Raw genomic sequence first — 18,800 nt, 5'->3', positions numbered from 1 at the left:
ATGAGACAAAGTATATGTGAACTGCTGTATGAAAAGTGAATTTACTCTGTAAATCTTCACCCAAATCCTAATTAAAAAAAAAAAGAAAAAGAAAATCCCACCTTGGAATTTACAAAGACTCATGGGTAGAAAAGCCACACTAAGTAATTTACTACACCGCAAGCAACCAAAATAAATTTCTTAAAAAGAATGCGGTTACTTATGCTGCTTAGGTACAACCATAAGGTACAAACCTTATGGAATTAATTATCTTGATTCTAAGGCTTGGTCATGACTTAGTGGAACTGCCCACCTAATTTGCTTAACACTTTTAGACTTTTTGTTCTACCCCTCAATTGGGTGAGTAATGCCGGGGGTTTTAAAAGTTTGTGACTGACTACCTATCCAAGATACAACAGTTGTTCTATATTCACCTGGAACAGCAGAGCAAGGAGATCCAGGAATTAGAGAAGGAATTGGGCTGCAGATCTAATGGCCTCCATGAACTACTGCTTCTTTACCATGAGCCACAAGAGCTGGATGGTACCTGGCTACCATTACTGAATGTTTTGATAAAGGACTCAGTAGATCAATCCTGCCTCAAAGGGGGAAAAATGTGGAACACAATTTCAAATTTCTTATAGAACCCAGATTTACTTGATGCATTGAGTCTCTAGGAACCCTTGAAAATGTTGCCCTGAGAAAAATTTTGAACCTTGAACTGAAACCATCCCCTAAAGTCATATTCAAACTAAGTAGTGGCTTAGCTAAATTAGTAAAGAATGTTTGCCTTGACTATTGTGTTCTTTTAAGGATTATCTAGATAAAATTGACAACAGTAACTCTAAAACACAGATGAGTAGTTTATGAGGCAGTAAGTATAACCCAATGGTATCGAAATAATATGGGGAGAGATAGTGAAATTGGTGACACAATAGGAAGAATGTAACCAACGTCATTGAATTATAAATGTAGAAATTATTGAATGGGTGTATTATCTGTTTTGTATATTTTCACTAAAGCTGAAAGAAAAAGAACTAAATGAAAATCTTAGAACTGAAAAATACAGTAACCAAAATTATCAATTCAAAAGCAAAATAGAGGAGACAGAGAAAAGAATCAATAAACTTGAAGGTAGAACAATGGAAGTAACCCAGTCTAAACAACAGAGAAAAGACTGAATAAAAAAATGAACAAAGCCTCAGGGGCTTGTTGGACAATAACAAAAACCAAGTCCCAGAGGAGAGAAGAAAAAGGGCAGAGCTGAAGTTTCTGAAGAAATAATACCTGAAAACTTCTTCCTTTAGTACCATTGGTTCTTGATCTTATGCTACCTCCTGAAGTGGCTGAACATCGACCAATTCTTTTTGGTACAGTGACTCTGTGTATTCCTTCCATCTTCTTTTGATGTTTCCTGCATCATTCAATATTTTGTCCATAGAATCTTTTAGTATTGCAACTCAAGGCTTGAATTTTTTCTTCAGTTCTTTCAGCTTGAGAAATAGCCAGTGTGTTCTTCCCTTTTGGTTTTCCAACTCCAGGTCTTTGCACATTTCATTATAATAATTGACTTTGTCTTCTTGAGCTGCCCTTTGAAATCTTCTGTTCAGCTCTTTCATCTTGTCAACTCTTCCATTTGCTTTAGCTACTCTCTGTTCAAGGGCAAGTTTCAGAGTCTCTCCTGACATCCCTTTTGGTCTTTTCTTCCTTTCTTGTCTTTTTGATGACCTATTGTTTTCTTCTTGGATGATGTTCTTGATGTCATCCCACAGTTCCTCTGGTTTTCAGTCACTGGTGTTCAGTGCATCAAATCTATTCTTTAGATGGTCTCTAAATTCTGAAGGGATATAATCAAGGTCATATTTTGGCTCTCATGGACTTGTTTTAATTGTGTTCAGCTTCAACTTGAACTTGCATATGAGCAGTTGATGGTCTGTTCCACAGTCAGCTCCTGTCCTTGTTTTGGCTGGAGATAGTGAGCTTCTCTATCACCTCTTGCCACGGATGTAGTCGATCCGAATCCTGTGTACTCCATCTGGTGAAATCTACATGTGTGGCCGCCATTTGTGTTGTTGAAAAAAAAGGTATTTGCAATGAGTAAGTCGTTGGTCTTGCAAAATTCTGTCATGGTATCTCCAGCATTATTTCTATCACCAAAGCCATATTTTCCAACTACTGGTAACTCTTTGTTTCCAACTTTCTCATTTCAGTCACCAGTGATAATCGGCACATCTTGATTGCATGTTTGGTCAACTTCAGACTGCAGATGTTGGTAAAAATCTTCAATTTCCTCATCTTTGGCTTTGGTGGTTGGTGCATAAATTTGAATAATAGTCGTATTAACTGGTCATCCTTGTAGGTCTATGGATATTATCTTATCACTGACAGCATTGTACTTCAGGATAGATCTCAAAACATTCTTTGTGATGATGAATGCCATGCTGTTCCTCTTTAATTTGTCATTCCTGACATAGTAGATCATATGCTTGTCTGATTCAAAATGGCCAAAACCAGTCCATTTCAGCTCATTAATTCTTAGGATATCAATCTTTATGCATTCCATTTCATTTTTGACAACTTCCAGTTTTTCTAGATTCATACTTCAGACATTTCATGTTCTAATTATTAATGGATGTTTGCAGGTGTTTCTTCTCATTTTGAGTTGTGCCACATCAGCCAATGGAGGTCCTGAAAGCTTTACTCCATCCATATCAGTAAGGTCGTCTTTACTCTGAGGAGTCAGCTCTTCCCCAGTCATATTTTGAGTGCCTTCCGATTTGATGGGCTCATCATCTGTCACTATATCGGACAATGTTTCAGGGCTATTCATAAAGTTTTCCAGTAATGTATCAGACAGTATTTCACTGCTATTCATAAAGAGTTCACTGCCCATTTCTTTGAGAAGTGGATGGCGCCTTCCTTCTTCTGAGTCTGTCTTAGTCTGGAAGCTCCACTGAAACCTGTCCACCATGGGTCACCCAGCTGGTATTTGAAATACCAGTAACATAGCCTCCAGCCTCACAGCAACACAAAAGCCACCACAGTATGACAAACTGACAGATGAATGGTAGGGTGACAGTGTTGTTGTTGAATCCTCTCTGACTCATAGCAACCCTATGCACAGCAAAATAAACACTGCCCAGTCCTGTCTCACCCTCACTATCCTTGTGATACCTGAGCCCATCATTGCAGCCACTGTGTCAATACATCTCATTGAAGGCCTTCCACTTTTTCGTTGACCCTCCATTTTACCAAGCATGATCTCCTTCTGCAGGGAATGGTTCCTTCTGACAACATGACCAAAATAGGTGAGACAAAATCTGTCCATTCTCACCTCCAAGGAACATTCCAGCTGCACTTCTTCCAGGATAGACTTGTTAGTCCTTTTAGCAGTCCATATTACTCTTAGCCTTCTTCTCCAACACCACAACTCAAAAGCATCAACTCTTCTTCATTCTTCCTTATTCACTGTCCAGCTTTCATGTGCATAAGAGGCCATTGTAAATACCATGGCTTGGGTTAGGCACACCTTAGTCTTCAAGGAGACATCTTTGCTCTTCATCACTTGGAAGAGGTCTTTTGCAGCAGATTTGCCCAATGCAATACATTGTCTAGTGTCTTGACTGCTGCTTCCATTGGTGTTGATTGTAGGATCAAGTAATATGAAGTCTTTGAGAACTTCAATCTTTTCTCCATCCATTGTGGAACTGTTTATTGGACAAATTGTGAGGATTTTTGTTTTCTTAATATTGAGGTGTAATCCATACAGCAGACTATAGTCTTTAGTCTTCATCAGTAAATGCTTCAAGTCATCTTCACTTTCAGCAAGCAAAGTTGTGTCCTCTGCATATCATAGGTTGTTAATGAGTCTTCCTCCAATCCTGATGCCACGTTCTTCTTCATATAATCCAGCTTCTCAGATTATTTGCCCAGCATACACATTGAGTAAGTATGGTGAAAGGATACAACCTTGACACACTCCCTTCTTGATTTTAAACCATGCAGTACTTCCCTGTTCTGTTTGAACAACAGCCTCCTGATCTATGTATAGGTTCCTGATGAGCATGATCAAGTGTTCTGGAATTCCCATTCTTCTCAATGCTATCCATAATTTGTTATGATACACACAATTGAATGTTCTTGGATTGTCAGTAAAACACAAGTAAACATCTTTCTGGTATTCTTTGCTTTCAGCCAAGATCCATCTAACATGAACTATGATATCCCTCATTCCACATCCTCTTCTGAATCTAGCTTGCATTTCTGGAAGTTTTCTGTCAGTATACTGCTGCAACCATTTTTGAATTATCTTCAGTAAGATGTTACTTGTATGTGATATTAATGATATTTGATAATTTCCACATTCTGTGGGATCACCTTTCTTCAGAATGTGTACAAATATGGATCTCTTCCAGTCAGTTGGCCAGGTAGCTGTCTTCCAAATCTCTTGGCATCGCCAAGTGAGTGCCTCCAGTGCAGCATCCATTTGCTGAAACATCTCAATGGCTATTCTGTCAATTCTTAGAGGCTTGTCTTCGCCAATTCTTTCAGTGCAGCTTTGGCTTCTTCCTTTAATACCATTGGTTCTTGATAATATGCCACCTCCTGAAATGGATGAACATTGACCAATTCTTTTTGGTTCAGTGACTCCATGTATTCCTTCCATCTTCTTTTGGTGTTTCCTGCATCATTCAATATTTTGTCCATAGAATCTTTCAATATTGCAACTTGAGGTTTAAATTTTTTCTTCAGTTCTTTCAGTTTGAGAAATGCTGAGCATGTTCTTCCCTTTTGGTTTTCTAACTCCAGGTCTTTGCACATTTCATTATAATAATTGACTTTGTCTTCTCGAGCTGCTCGTTGAAATCTTCTGTTCAGCTTTTTTATCTTGTCATTTCTGCCATTTACATTAGCTACTCTCCACTGAAGGGCAAGTTTCAGAGTCTCTTCTGACATCCATTTTGGTCTTTTTTTCTTGTATTTTTAACGACCTCTTGCTTTCTTCATGGATGATGTTCTTGATGTCATCCCACAATTCCTCTGGTTTTTGGTCATTGGTATCCAATGCATCAAATCTGTTCTTTAGATGGTCTCTAAATTCAAGAGGGATATTAACAAGGTCATATTTTGGTTCTTGTGGACTCGTTTTAATTGTCTTCAAGTTCAACTTGAATTTACATAGGAGCAGTTGATGGTCTGTTCCACAGTCAGCTCCTGGCCTTGTTTGGTGGATGACATTGAACTTGTCCATCACCTCTTGCCACAGATGTAGTCAATCTGATTCCTTTGTGTTCCATCTGGTGTGAAGTCCATGTGTATATAGCCATTGTTTATGTTGTTGAAAAAAGGTATTTGCAATGAGTAAGTAATTGGTCTTCCAAAATTCTATCATGCAATCTCTAGTGTTATTTCTATCACTGAGGCCATATTTTGCAACTACTGGTAATTCTTCTTTGCTTCTAGTTTTCGCATTGCAGTCACCAGTGATAATCAATACATCTTGATTGCATGTTTGGTCAATTTCAGACTGCAGAAGTTGGTAGAAATCTTCAATTTCCTCATCTTTGGCTTTGGTTGTTGGTTCATAGATTTGAATGACAGTAGTATTAACTGGTCTTCCTTGGAGGCATATGGATATTATCCTATCACTTACAGCATTGTATTTCAGGACAGATCTTAAAACAGTCTTTGTGATGATGAATGCTACACCATTCCTCTTCAATTTGTCATTCCCAGCATAGTTGATCATATGGTCGTCAAATGGCCAAAACCAGTCCATTTCAGCTCACTAATGCCTAGAATATCGATCTTTATGCGTTCCATTTCATTTTTGACAACTTCCAGTTTTCCTCGATTCATACTTTGTACATTCCATGTTCTGATTATTAATGTATGTTTACATCTGTTTCTACTCATTTTGAGTCATGCCACATCAGCTAATGGAGGTCCCAAAAGCTTTATTCCATCCATATCATTAAAATTGTCTTTACTCTGAGGAGTTGGCTCTTCCCCAGTCATATTTTGAGCACCTTCTGATCTGATGGTGTAGTGCCTCAGGCATTTGACTGCTAACCAGAAGGCTGGCGGTTCAAACCCACCAGCCACTCCTCGGAAGGAAGATTGGGCAATCTACTTCCATAGTGACAACACCTTGGAAACCCAAGGAGAGGTCGCTATGAGTCGGATTTGACTCGATGGCAGCGAGAGAGAGTTCTGATCTGATGGGCTCATGATCTGGCACTATATCAGACAATGTTTCAGGGCTATTCATAAAGTTTTCTAGTAATATATCAGACAGTGTTTCACTGCTGTTCATAAGTATTTCACTGGCCAATTGTTTGAGAAGTGGATGGCCTTTTCCTTCTTCTGAGTCTGTCTTAGCCCGGAGGTTCCACTGAAACCTGTCCACCATGGGTGACCCTGCTGGCATTTTACAACACTGGTGGCATAGCCTCTAGCCTCATAGTAGGCTTCAAGAGGTTTTTTTTTTTTTTTTCTTTCCTTTTCTTTCTCCCTTTTACTGAGTAGTCTTCATTGGACTGTGACAATTTTTTCAACCAACTCTCATAGGGGGATTTGGTCTCATGCATTCTCTATCAATTTGCATTCTCTATCTAATTGCGTTTTTATTATAGTAGATAGACATTTATGTTGCAAAAACAAAAACAAAAAAAACCCTATTTTCCAAAGCTAACTTCTATTTATAGATAGTTTGCATATATTTTTTCAGATTGAGTGTGTGTGTGTGTGTGTGTGTGTGTGTGTAGTATTGCTATTTTAACTGCTGTTGAGGCAGCCCCTAACTCATGGTAACAGAAGGTTTTGAATCAGACCATTGTGCTCCATAGGGTTTTTACTGGCTGGTTTTTGGAAGTACATCACCAGGCCTTTTTCCCTATTTTGTCATATATTTATATTTATTCATGCCTTCAGGATATATATAAACCTGAAGACATAAATATATTCTGTGTAACCATTCTTAGTAAAGATTAAGGGTCAGAGGCCAAAAAGTTTTAGCTTGAGCCCAGTTTTTTGACTTGTCTTTTCCTTTGTGAAAAGGTACTTTCCTCACAGTGATGTTAACATTGCCTGAGGACTATCAAACTTAGAATGAAAGGCCCTTTTGCAAAGACAAAAGCTTGTTCCAATCACCTTGTCCATGTTTTCCCCACAAGAGGTTCTAGTACATTCTGGGGCAAGATTGAAGTCAACTGACAGTGCCCATGAAGAAAAAGAAGTGCCTGTTCTGAGCCTCTAAATCAATGCACAAGGACTCATCTTATCTCATCAGTTTTAGTTCATCAGAGAAAGAAACACAAAAGAGTTATCAAAGGGGCCTAAATTTACTTTTTTGTTGTAAACTCCTCTTTCTAAGAAGGGGCCATGGGCCCCTGAAGGGAGCCTAATCTGTGCTTCTGCTGGTTTGATGACATTCTGCCCCATTCTCACAATGATTCCCTTTTCACTTTGAACCTCCTGCAGCTATCAATGGGCATGTTAGGTTTTGGTTTTGTTGCCACTTACCTTCCGGACTCTGTCATCAATGCCTACCTGGCTGCCACCGCTCTACATGTTATGCTGTCCCAGCTGACTTGTGTCTTTGGGATTATGATTGGTTTCCATGCTGGTCCAGTTGCCTTCTTTTATGTAAGTAATTTCAACCCTCATCAAAAATTACAAATGCCCCTTTCTTTGTCTCCAAAGAGGAGTGGACCCAAGTGCAAAGACATTTGTGCATTCCCAAAAAGGTGACAACAGTGCAGTAGGCAGCTCAGTTAATAGAGTACTAGAAATAATTTCTTCTCTGCTAGATTTGGGGTCTCAGTCAGTTACAGATGCCAGTTGGCCCATGCTCAGTTGCATTGACCATTTCAAGTCCACGCTTTCACTAACATGATTTACATTAAAATTTGGTTTTCAAAATAGATAATGGTGATGGTGACACAACATGGCAAATGTAATTTATGTCACTTAAAAATAGTTAAAATGGCAAATGCCTTGTTATATATAGTGAAACTTGTAAGGGCCAGAACTCTACAGGACTACCTTGTTTATCTAAGTCTCACCAGTTTTCCACCTTGGACAGGGTGCAGTGTTACCACTTTTCTGTCACTCTCTATTAGTGCAAAATATTTGTGTTTTCCTTCTCTGACAGGTTTCCACCTAACACAGGTTCTGGCTTTTGTTGTATATTTCATCACAAGAATTTTGGCTTTAATATACTGTATCTATCATACTTCTTCCCAATACCTGTCATATAATAGGCATAGATCCTGAAACAACTAAAGAATATGTAATAACTCAGTAGTCCCTGAATGCAAGAATGAGGTAGAAACTAACCTAGATTTCAACTCATGTCAGCGCTATGCGTGTCAGAGTAGAACTGTGGTCCGTAGAGTTTTCAGTGGTTGATTGTTCAGAAGTAGATTACCAGGCCCTTCTTCCAAGGTGCTTCTGGATGAACTCAAACCTCCCAGCAGCTAAGCATGTTAATCATTTACACCACTCAGGGACTCCATATAACAAATGTGATCTAGGGAAATTAATGATGGATAGGCCAATAAACAGAACTCCCAGGTCATTTCCATTATATTGAAGCATCTGAAGTGTATTCTCACCTTATTGGACATTACTGCCTCTTTTAATGTCTCATTTCCAACTTAAAAAAAAAAAAAAAAAAAGGTGTATCTTCTCCTGAAAGTGCTTGCCTACACTTTTGTAGTCAGACCTTTGTAGCCAGCAATGCTGACTAAGGGCTTCTTTTTTAACTGATCTAGGAAGAATATCATTTTCTAGATTTACACAACTCTATCACTTGCTCAATCTCTGTAATTTTTTTTTCTTTCAGAACATAATTAACTACTGTGTATCTCTACCAAAGGCTAATTCTACCAGCATCCTACTATTTCTAACTGTTGTAGTCACTTTGAGAATCAACAAGTGTATCAAGATTTCATTTAATCGGTATCCCATCGAGTTTCCCATGGAAATACTACTGGTAGGTTTTCAGTGCCCCAAAATTCATGGTTCAGATCATTTAAAATACCTACTTTTTTCCCAGTTAAATAAAGAGCAAAAGCAAGTAACCTAGGAAGAGAAGGGGTCATAAGAGCCTGTAAAAATAAGAATAATTTTTATAAACACAAAAGTCAAATTGTGACAAAGCTGACTACATTTAGTTTTAAATACAAGCTTATATTTGTGTAACATGCTTATTTTCAAAGTACTTTATTGCTGCTTTTAAATAATACTGTAAAATGGAAGGGATTTTTCCCTTATGAACGTAATACGGGCTCATTCTAGAAATTTGGAAAAATATTAAAAAAAAAAACAACTCCTATAATTGTACCACCCAAAGTGAACTACTATTGTTGTTTTTGTATTTTCTGTTATTCACACCTTTGTTCTTTCAAACAAATATTTATTCATTACTTACTGTATGACAGGCCTATGCTCAGTGTTGGTGAATTCCTATCTTTTCTTATGTAAAGGTTTTGTTTCTATTTTAATATAGTTGCCATCATACTGTTATTCTGCCTCCTTTTATTCTCCCTATGCTACACTAAAGAAATTGAGGCAGAGAGATATTAAATTAATTTTGTAACCCACATTGCTAGTAAATGGCAGAGGGTAGCATAGTGCCTAAGGCACTTGACTGCTAACCAGAAGGCTGGCGGTTCAAACCCACTAGCCACTCCTCGGAAGGAAGGTTGGGCAATCCTACTTCCGTAGTGATACTGCCTCGGAAACCCAAGGAGAGGTCGCTATGAGTTGGGGCTGACTCGACGGCAAATAACAACAACAACAACAGGGCTCACTACTGTCTAATGCCACATTTCTTGTTTCTTTTTTGAAGGCAACTGGTTAAAATTTATCTTTTGCTATTATAATAAGTATTTTTACAGTGATAAGGACATTTTCATAAGTAAGGCTCAGTTTTTCAAAGCCAGCATTTCTCATTCTTGGGATTTCTGAGTTTTTGGGTATCTATATGAATGAAGGGTCTTGCATCAAAGATATTTAAAGTTTCTCAGATACCTATGTTCTCCCTCACATCTTCCAGCTTCCCTGGTAGTTGGCAAGACCAGGTGGCTTCTGGACCACAGCATAAGAGAATAGGTGTGAGTCCTCATGTTCTCTCTTCCCCTGCTGTGATGACTTTAGAGGTCATATGTTGAGATAGCAGAGTCCCTAGGTGGAATCAGCCTGGATCCCTGGGGCACTGTTGGTCAAAGAAGCTGCCCTGGAGAGCCACTGGCCCACAATGGATTTTGTGTAAGCAAAAAATAACTTTTATATGTTGTGTGCTACCACTGCATAGCCCATCATTTACTAACTAACCAGTGTTCATTATCTTCAAGATTGAAAAACATTCTTTGGGGATTGATACCAAGCTCAGTCTCATGTCTCTTGTCTACTTGTGGTGGTGATGCATGTTCTTTCTTCCTTGGAGTAGTTGAAAAGCTATTCATTCCTAAAGGCCTGAAGCTGAAAGGCTGCTTTTACAAAAGATTTTTTAAAACCTTAGATACAAATAGTGCTTCAATATGTGTATGGCGATTGGAGAGTGGCTTCAGGGGCACCCTTTCCTTTTCATGGTACCCAGCCCAGCCCTGGAACCTTAGGGAGCGGTAGATTTGTGATCAAACACCAACAGCACTCACACTTAAGATGTCTTAAGCATCATCATCAGTAGAATCATAATGACATTCCTTCAAGCAGCTGCAAAGGCACTGGGCATTAAACAGAGAGAAGCAAGAGCTAGAGGATGCTATGGGCTGACTGTGACAGACTGGTTTGTGAGCCACAGTTAAGACATTCCTTTGGGGCATGCTATACATAATTAGAATGCACCGTGATGAGGTGGGGGAGGAAGCTGAGGTCCAGCAATAAAGTGGGTGAAGGCTTAGAATTATTGCAATTTAGGCATTAAACATTTTGGTGGGCCTAATTTGTTCACATAGGCTACTAAAGCCTGCAGTATACTTTTTATGCACATGTCAAATCAACGGGTGAGGAAAAACTTCTCTCTTTTTTCTCTACCACGTAGCAAGGATTAGAGATGAATGGTAGGATTGAAAAAAACCTTCCTGGTTTTCCTTGGCAACTAGGAAAATGGGAGAGAGAGCATGAGGGCTGCTATGGCCTGGGGCATAAAAGCCTTCTTACATCAGCCACCAAGAAACTACTACTTAGCTATACTAGAGGAAACTGCACACACCAATCCATCCTTAAACATTATACTAAAGTATTTAGAAAATTTTTCAAGGTATTGTCTGGGACCCAGGTAGAAGATATGGACAAATATATTCAAGTTCCTGAACAATATTAAATTATACATGCTACATGTTCACAATTATATATGTGTGTGTACAAACACATACACATATGATATAGCAAAAGCTCAAAAAGTGTCAACAGTAGTTATCTTTTTCATTTCTGCTTTTTAAATTTTCTAAATTTTCCTTAATGAACAGTAATTACCTTTATAATGGAAATAAAAGAGCTCCTTGGCCACTTCACACCCTTCTTGTCCCTCAACTATATAAAATCTAAGACTTAACCTTCTGTGCCCCGAGCTGTGATCCAGATTCTTTCATCCATTCTGATCTGTGGGCTTCCTGGGGACCTTCATCTGATCACAGCACCACAGGAAACCAACTACTGGCCTGCTCAGGATGTGGCTAAACTCTCCAAATTGATACTGGGGAAAGATTTATGTGTTAGGAAGGATGAAATAAAGCAATTATATAACCGTTATCTTAAAACCTTGCAGTAAGGTCTCTTGTCTCTGCTTTAATTTACTTTGGCACAAGGTCTTTATAAAGTAAAGTAATTGCTAGGCTGTCTTTCTTCTCCCTAGTTGAAAGTCAGAGACTAGAAGGGAGAATTGCCATTTTAGAAGTAAGTGAAAAATAAAAGCAGGTAAATAAAAGCTTTGCTAAAGACTTACGTGCGTGTGTGTGTATGTGTGTGTGTGTGTGTGTTATCAGGGGCAGCTTCATATTATAAGGGTTAGTCGGTATCATGATTCTCAGTATACCTCAACAGTCTCCCAAAGGACTTACTCCTCGGAAGGAAGGTTGGGCAATCCTACTTCCGTAGTGATACTGCCTCGGAAACCCAAGGAGGGGTCACTATGAGTCGGGGCCGACTCGATGGCACATAACAACAACAACAACAATATCAGTACAGTATACAAAAAAAAAAAAAAAAAACCTGAATGTGAGTCGATTTGACTCATAGTGACCCCTCCTTGGGTTTCAGGGGTGGTATCATTAAGGAAGTAGATTGCCCAACCCTCCTTCTGAGGAGCGGCTGGTGGGTTTGAACCGCCAGCCTTCTGGTTAGTCAAGTGCCTTAGGCACTATGCCACCAGAGCTCCCTGTACAATGTACCTACATATGAAAAATTAAAAACAAAACAAACAAACAAAAATCCTGAGGCCTTGATACATAGTTAGCTGCGAACGTATTAATATTGGTCTAGGTTTGTAAGGTTAGTGAAGAGAGAGAAGTCTGATGTTCCTATATTCCTATCATTGTGTCAGAGGCCAAGGCTGAAGTAGTTTTTCATTCTGGCTATAATGCTAAAATAAGTTTAAGGAAGGACCCTCAGACCTTTAGAGTGAGAGAGGACCCCTGCCTTTCTTGTTGTACTGAACTGGTCCTGTATCTCTATCCAACCTTCACGTATAGGGACTTACACTCCTTTAATTTTGTCTTCCCAGGGGCTATGGACACCTCTGCTCCTGAAAGCTATGAACGATACTTAGATGACCATATACCTTTTTTTTTTTTTTTTTTTTTTTTGTAAACCCTGTACAGATTATTGGCTTCACTATACTTTCAAACAAGATAAGCATGGTTACAGAAACCAGCAAGACACTCGTTGAGATGATTCCTTATAGGTGGGTAATTCCACTTTTCAGCACTGCTTTTCCTTTTCTCTTACTCTCTCTCAGTCTCCAACCATATAGCCTAATTGATAATCTCTGAGCTCTGGTGGTGTAGTGCTTAAGGCATTTGACTGCTAACCAGAAGGCTGGCGGTTCAAACCCACCAGCCACTCCTTGGAAGGAAGGTTGGGCAATCTACTTCTGTAGTGATACCACCTTCAGAAACCCAAGGAGGGGTCGCTATGAGTCAGATCTGATTCAGTGGCAGTGAGTTTAGGTTTCATATATATATATATATAATGGCCTCTGACCATAGCCAAATTAGGGTCCTGAGCTCAAATTCATGTTAGAATTTAGAGCTTTATGAAAGCAGAAAGGCTGGGACAAATCCTTGTCCTTCTCTGGTCAGTCTGTGTTGCTCTTTCCTTAACTAAGCCAATCCCCTCATCCAAGGAAACTCCTGGATGCCTGAATAACACAGAGACTCAGATGTTTTCTGCAGAGTGCACAGTGGCCCTTGTCCACCTCTATGCCTGGCTGATTGCTTCTCAAGGACAAGATAAGAGATGCCTCTGCTTTCTCCCAGGAGAGGACAGTTCCTTCTAACTTTACCCATTTAGATGGAATTGATACCCCTGAGCAACATTATTTTATTACTCAGGGTAGAAAGCATCTTCAAATAGTATGGCATAATGGAGTTCTCAAGAATTCACAATGATTTTTATGTTATAACTCCTATTAGTGATTATGACTAGCACTCTTGCTTCCGTTAGGAAATAGCAATTTCTTGAACCTTGATAAAATGGATCATTTTAGCTAAGAAAGGCAGTACACTACACTTCTTGATGCATAGTCAGGCTTTTGAAGAGTATTACTTATTTCCTCACATTGGACAATAGGAAATGCTATAAAGTTTAGCCAGGGGTTCTAGCTAAACTCCAGGGTAACAAACATAGGCTACTTTTATACAACCATATTAAACTAGTCTCAGATCCTACCCATTCTCAATAAAATCTGTTGATGTCTCAATCCATTTAAGATTCTATTCAGTGTTTTAAAATGTGAGCAGAAACCATTTAGACAAATTAAAAGACAAATAAGATGTGGTCTCTGCCCTCAGGGGGGAAAAACAGTAACAATGGAAATTGACATGTTTACATATTTATTTTACTTCACTTGATCCTCACAGTACTACTATGAGGTGATATTATATACTTTTTATGGCTGAGGAAAAGAAAGCTTACCAAGTTTAAATGACTTACCTAAGATCATAACAAATTATGGAACATTGCAAATAATGGGAATCCCAGAACACTTAATTGTGCTCATGGGGAATCTGTACATAGACCAAGAGTCAGTCATTCAGGTAGAACAAAGGGATACTGAATGGTTTAAAATCAGGAAAGTTGTGTGTCAGGATTGTATTCTTTTACCATACTTGTTCAATCAGTATGGTGAGCAAATAGTCTGAGAAGCTGGACTATATGAAGAAGAACACAGCATCAGAATTGGATGAAGACTTACTAACCACCTGTGATATGCATGGGGCACAGCCTTTTTTGCTGAAAGTGAAGACTTGAAGCACTTATTGATGAAGATCAAAGACTCCACCTTCAGTATAGATTACACCTCAGTATAAAGAAAACAGAGAGCTCTGGTGGCGTAGTGCCTAAGGCATCTAATAAGCAAAACACCAAAGCATTAAAAAGTAGGAGTTAGATTCATGCAGATAGATAGATAGCACTTTGAGGTGCTAAAGGTAGATACTTTCTACTTTAATGAAAATGAAATAAAAATGCAAAACTTATAATAACTCACTCACTGCTGTCAAGTAGGATCTGACTCCTCCTTGGGTTTCCAAGGCAGTATCATTATGGAAGTAGATTGCTCAACTTTCCTTCCGAGTGGCTAGCAGGTTTGAACCTCCAGCCTTCTGCTTAGCAGTCATATGCTTTAGGCACTATGTCACCAGAGCTCCTAAACTTATAATAAGAAAACTTCATTAAATAAGAGATTATTTAGGCAACTAATACCAAAGTGTTCTTGGGAACTAATTTGGTATCAGTATTATAATACTAATTATACTAGTATTATATAGTATTTTATAGCACAGGGAGACAGTGCAGTGGGCAGGGATGCATGGAGGGAAAGACATAGGGCAAAGTAACTATGGGGAGGAAGTGGGAGGGGAGATGTTGTATTGTGGTAAATTGTAGTCAGTGTCATGAGACAAAGTGTATATGAGCTGCTATATGGAAAGTGAATTTGCTCTGTAAATTTTCACCCAAATCACAATTTAAAGAAAAAAAAAAAGCTTATGAGTGGCCATCTAAGGTGCAATTATTGGTCTGCCCCCAACCAGAGCAAAAAAGAGTAAAGAAAATCAAAGACTCAAGGAAACAATCAGTCCAAAGGACTAATGGATCTTGTGAACTCCAATCTCCACAACCTTGAGACCAGAGGAACTAGAGGTTGCCTGGCTGCCAGGCATATAATACTAGCATTATAATAATACTAATACCAAAATGTTCACGTGATAGAAAGAGTTAGGAAATAGTTCTCTTCATTTCGGGAAAAGTTTCTATAGAACTGGCTTTATTTCTTCCTTCAATATTTGATAGAATTCATGAGCAAAGCTATTTGGGCCTGGAGTTTTCATTGTGAAAAAGGTTTTAATTACAAATTCAATTTTTTAAAATAGGCTTTTTATTAAAGAAAAATATTATATAGTAATTAATCATGTTTAGATAATATATTTCTTCTTGAAATTACTTTGTTAGTTTTCAAATTTTTCCACTTAATCTAAGTTGTCAAATATATTCACATAAAGTTATTTATAATATTCTCTTATTAACTTGTTTTAATAACAGGTTTATAGACATAATTCACACACAGAATTCACTTTTTAAAGATTTCAAGCGGCCATCCAAGGCACAATAGTTGGTCTCTATTCACCTGGAACAACAGAGGAAGAAGGAGAGTCAGGAATAGGAGGAGGATATGGAATGTGTGGGTAACTGGCTTCATGAACAACTGCATCCTTTGGCATGAGACCAGAAGAACTGGATGGTGCCTGGCTACCATTACTGAACAATATGATAAAAGATTCCATAAAAGAATCCCGATCAAAAAGGGGAAATGCAGAACAGAATTTCAAATTTTTGTGGATTCTAGACTTTCTAGAGCCATGGAGGGTAGATGAACCCTGAAACTCTTGCTCTGAGATAATCTTTAAATCTTAAACCAAAAATACACCCTGAAGTCTTCTTAAAACGGAATAGTAGTTTAGCTTAACTAGTGAAAAAGGTCTGCCTTGAGCATTATGCTCTTTTAAGAACTATCTGTATGGGCTCAAATTGTCAATAGCATCTTGAAAGATTAGATAGGAAATTTGGGGGGGCAGTGTTAATGAGAGAAGAACAACTTAGTAAAGGAGGGTGAGAATGATTACGTAATCAAGGAGTGCAATCAATGCCACTAAATTGTACATGTATAAACTATTGAATCGGTGTATGTTTTGTTGTGTATATTCTCAACAACAACAAAATAAAATTTAAAGGAAAAAAAGAATAGGGAGAAAACAATTAACTTTTTAGGAAAATATACAATTCAGTGGATTACAGTGTATTTATAGAGTTGTGCAACCATCATCATTATCTAATTTTAGAACATTTTCATCACCCCCAAAGAGACCCTGTGCCTACTAGAACTCACTCCCAATTCTCTCTTTATTCCAACCCCTGGCAACCACTAATCCACTTCCTGTCTCTACTGATTTTCCCATTCTGGACATTTCGTATAAATGGAATCATACAATATATGGTCTCTTGTGTCTAGCTTCTTTCTTTTAGCATAATGTTTTCAAGTTCATCCATACTGTGGATTCTATCAGAACCTCATTCTGTTTATGGCTGAATAATATTCCATTATATAGATATAGCACATTTGTTTGTCTATTTATCAAAGATAGACATTACTTTTCACTATTATAAGTAAAGCTGCTATGAATATTTGTATAGAAGTTATTGTGTGGACATATGTTTTCAGTTCTCTGGAATACATACTTAGCAGTGGAATTTCTGGGACACATGATAACTATTTTAACTTTTTGAGAAACTGCTAAACTGTTTTCCAAAATGACTGGCACTGTTTTACATTCCCACCAGCAATATATGAGGATTCAATTTCTCTACATCTTCAACACTTGCTGTTGTCCATATTTTTCATTATAGCCATCTTATTGACTGTGACCCCATGTGTTGTACAATAGAATCACTCCATATTGTATTCTTTGCTGTAATCTTTATGAAAGCAGATCACCAGGGTCTTGGGGTCAAACCACCAACCTTTAGGTTAGTAATCCAGCATAAACCATTTGTACCACCCAGTCCTCATGAATTGGAATTGACTCAAGGTAATGGGTTTTTCAGTTTAGTGATGGTGCTATTGTATCTCATTTTAGTTTTACTTGCATTTCCCTAATGACAGATGTTGAGTATCTTTTCATGTGCTTATTGATCATTTGTATATTCTTTGGACAAATGTCTATTCAGATCCTCTGCCCAGTTTTAGATTAGATTGTCTTTTTATTATTGAGTTGTAAGAGTCCTTTATATATTCTGGATATAAATCACTTATCAGATAAATGATTTACAAATATTTTCTCCCATTCTTTGAGTTGTCTTTTCATTTTTTTTGATGGTGTCCTTTGAAGCACATTTTTTTAAAAAATTGTGATTTAGGTGAAATTTTACATAGTAAATTGGTTTTCCATTCAACAATTCATACACATTTTGTTTTGTGACATTCATTGCAATCCCCACAATGTAACAGCACTCTTCCCACTTCCTTCCTGTGTTTACCATTTCCCTTCCTCCATCTTTCCTATTACTTCCTGCCTCCTTAGCTTTATCCATAACCAATTGCCCTTTTGATCTTGTATGGTTGATTATCCTAATAAGTGCATCCCCTCCTTGGGTTTGTGAGGCAGTATCTCTATGGAAGTAGATGGCCCAGTCTTCCTTCCGAGGAGTGGCTGGTGGGTTTGAATCACCAGCCTTCTGGTTAGCAGTCGGATGTCTTAGGCACTACACCACCAAGCTCCTAATAAGTGTGTACCTCCTTGGTATTATTTTTCACCTTATAGACCTGTCTATTTTTTGGCTGAAAGTAGAGCCACAAGAGTGAGTTCAGTTCTAGGCTTAAAGCATTCTAAGGGTCATAGTCTTAGGGATTCCATCGCTCTCTATGTGACCAGCAAACCTGATCTTTTTTATGATTTTGAGTCTTACTACACATTTTTCTTCCATTCTATCCAGGACCTATTGTCACCCCTTTCAGAGTGGTCAGCACTGGTTGCCAGGCAACCTCTAGTTCCTCTGGTCTCAAGGTTGTGGAGACTGGGGTTCACAAGATCCGTTAGTCCTTTGGACTGATTGTTTCCTTGAGTCTTTCGTTTTCTTTACTCTTCTTTGCTCTGGTGGGATACAGACAAATAATTGCACCTTAGATGGCCACTCATAAGCTTTTTTTTTTTTTCTTTTTAATTGTGATTTGGGTGAAAATTTACAGAGCAAATTCACTTTCCATACAGCAGCTCACATACACTTTGTCTCGTAACACTGACTACAATTTACCACAATGCAACAGCTCCCCTCCCACTTCCTCCCCATAGTTACCTTTGCCCTATGTCTTTCCCTCCTTGCATCCCTGCCCACTGAGCTATCTCCCTGTGCATGCACACCCTTCTATTCTCCCATGATTGTTCTCTCCAAGGCATGTATCTACCTAATGTAAAAGCTAATGTAATGTTCAGCTCATATACCTGTATTTTGTTTGGCTGGAAGCCACAGGTGTGGGTTCAATTCCAGACCTGAAGGGCAGCTAGGGGCCATAGTCTCAGTGGTTCCACCAGGCTCTATCG

The 18,800-nt window shown here is 38.4% G+C and overlaps 1 protein-coding gene across 1 annotated transcript in view; it reads left to right on the top strand.

Annotated features, from left to right (window-relative positions):
- SLC26A8 (solute carrier family 26 member 8) overlaps positions 1-18,800 on the top strand; it is a 98,721-nt gene that overhangs the window by 30,837 nt on the left and 49,084 nt on the right. The window contains 3 exon segments of the mRNA XM_042780754.1: positions 7,462-7,626; positions 8,828-8,977; positions 12,807-12,889. Coding sequence (XP_042636688.1) covers positions 7,462-7,626; positions 8,828-8,977; positions 12,807-12,889 — 398 coding nt within the window.

The sequence above is a fragment of the Orycteropus afer genome, unplaced genomic scaffold (genome assembly GCF_000298275.1).
Source record: "Orycteropus afer afer isolate SDZICR_OR568_19922 unplaced genomic scaffold, OryAfe1.0 scaffold00059, whole genome shotgun sequence".
Lineage (NCBI taxonomy): Eukaryota > Metazoa > Chordata > Mammalia > Tubulidentata > Orycteropodidae > Orycteropus > Orycteropus afer.
This window is presented reverse-complemented; position numbering and strand designations above follow the sequence as displayed.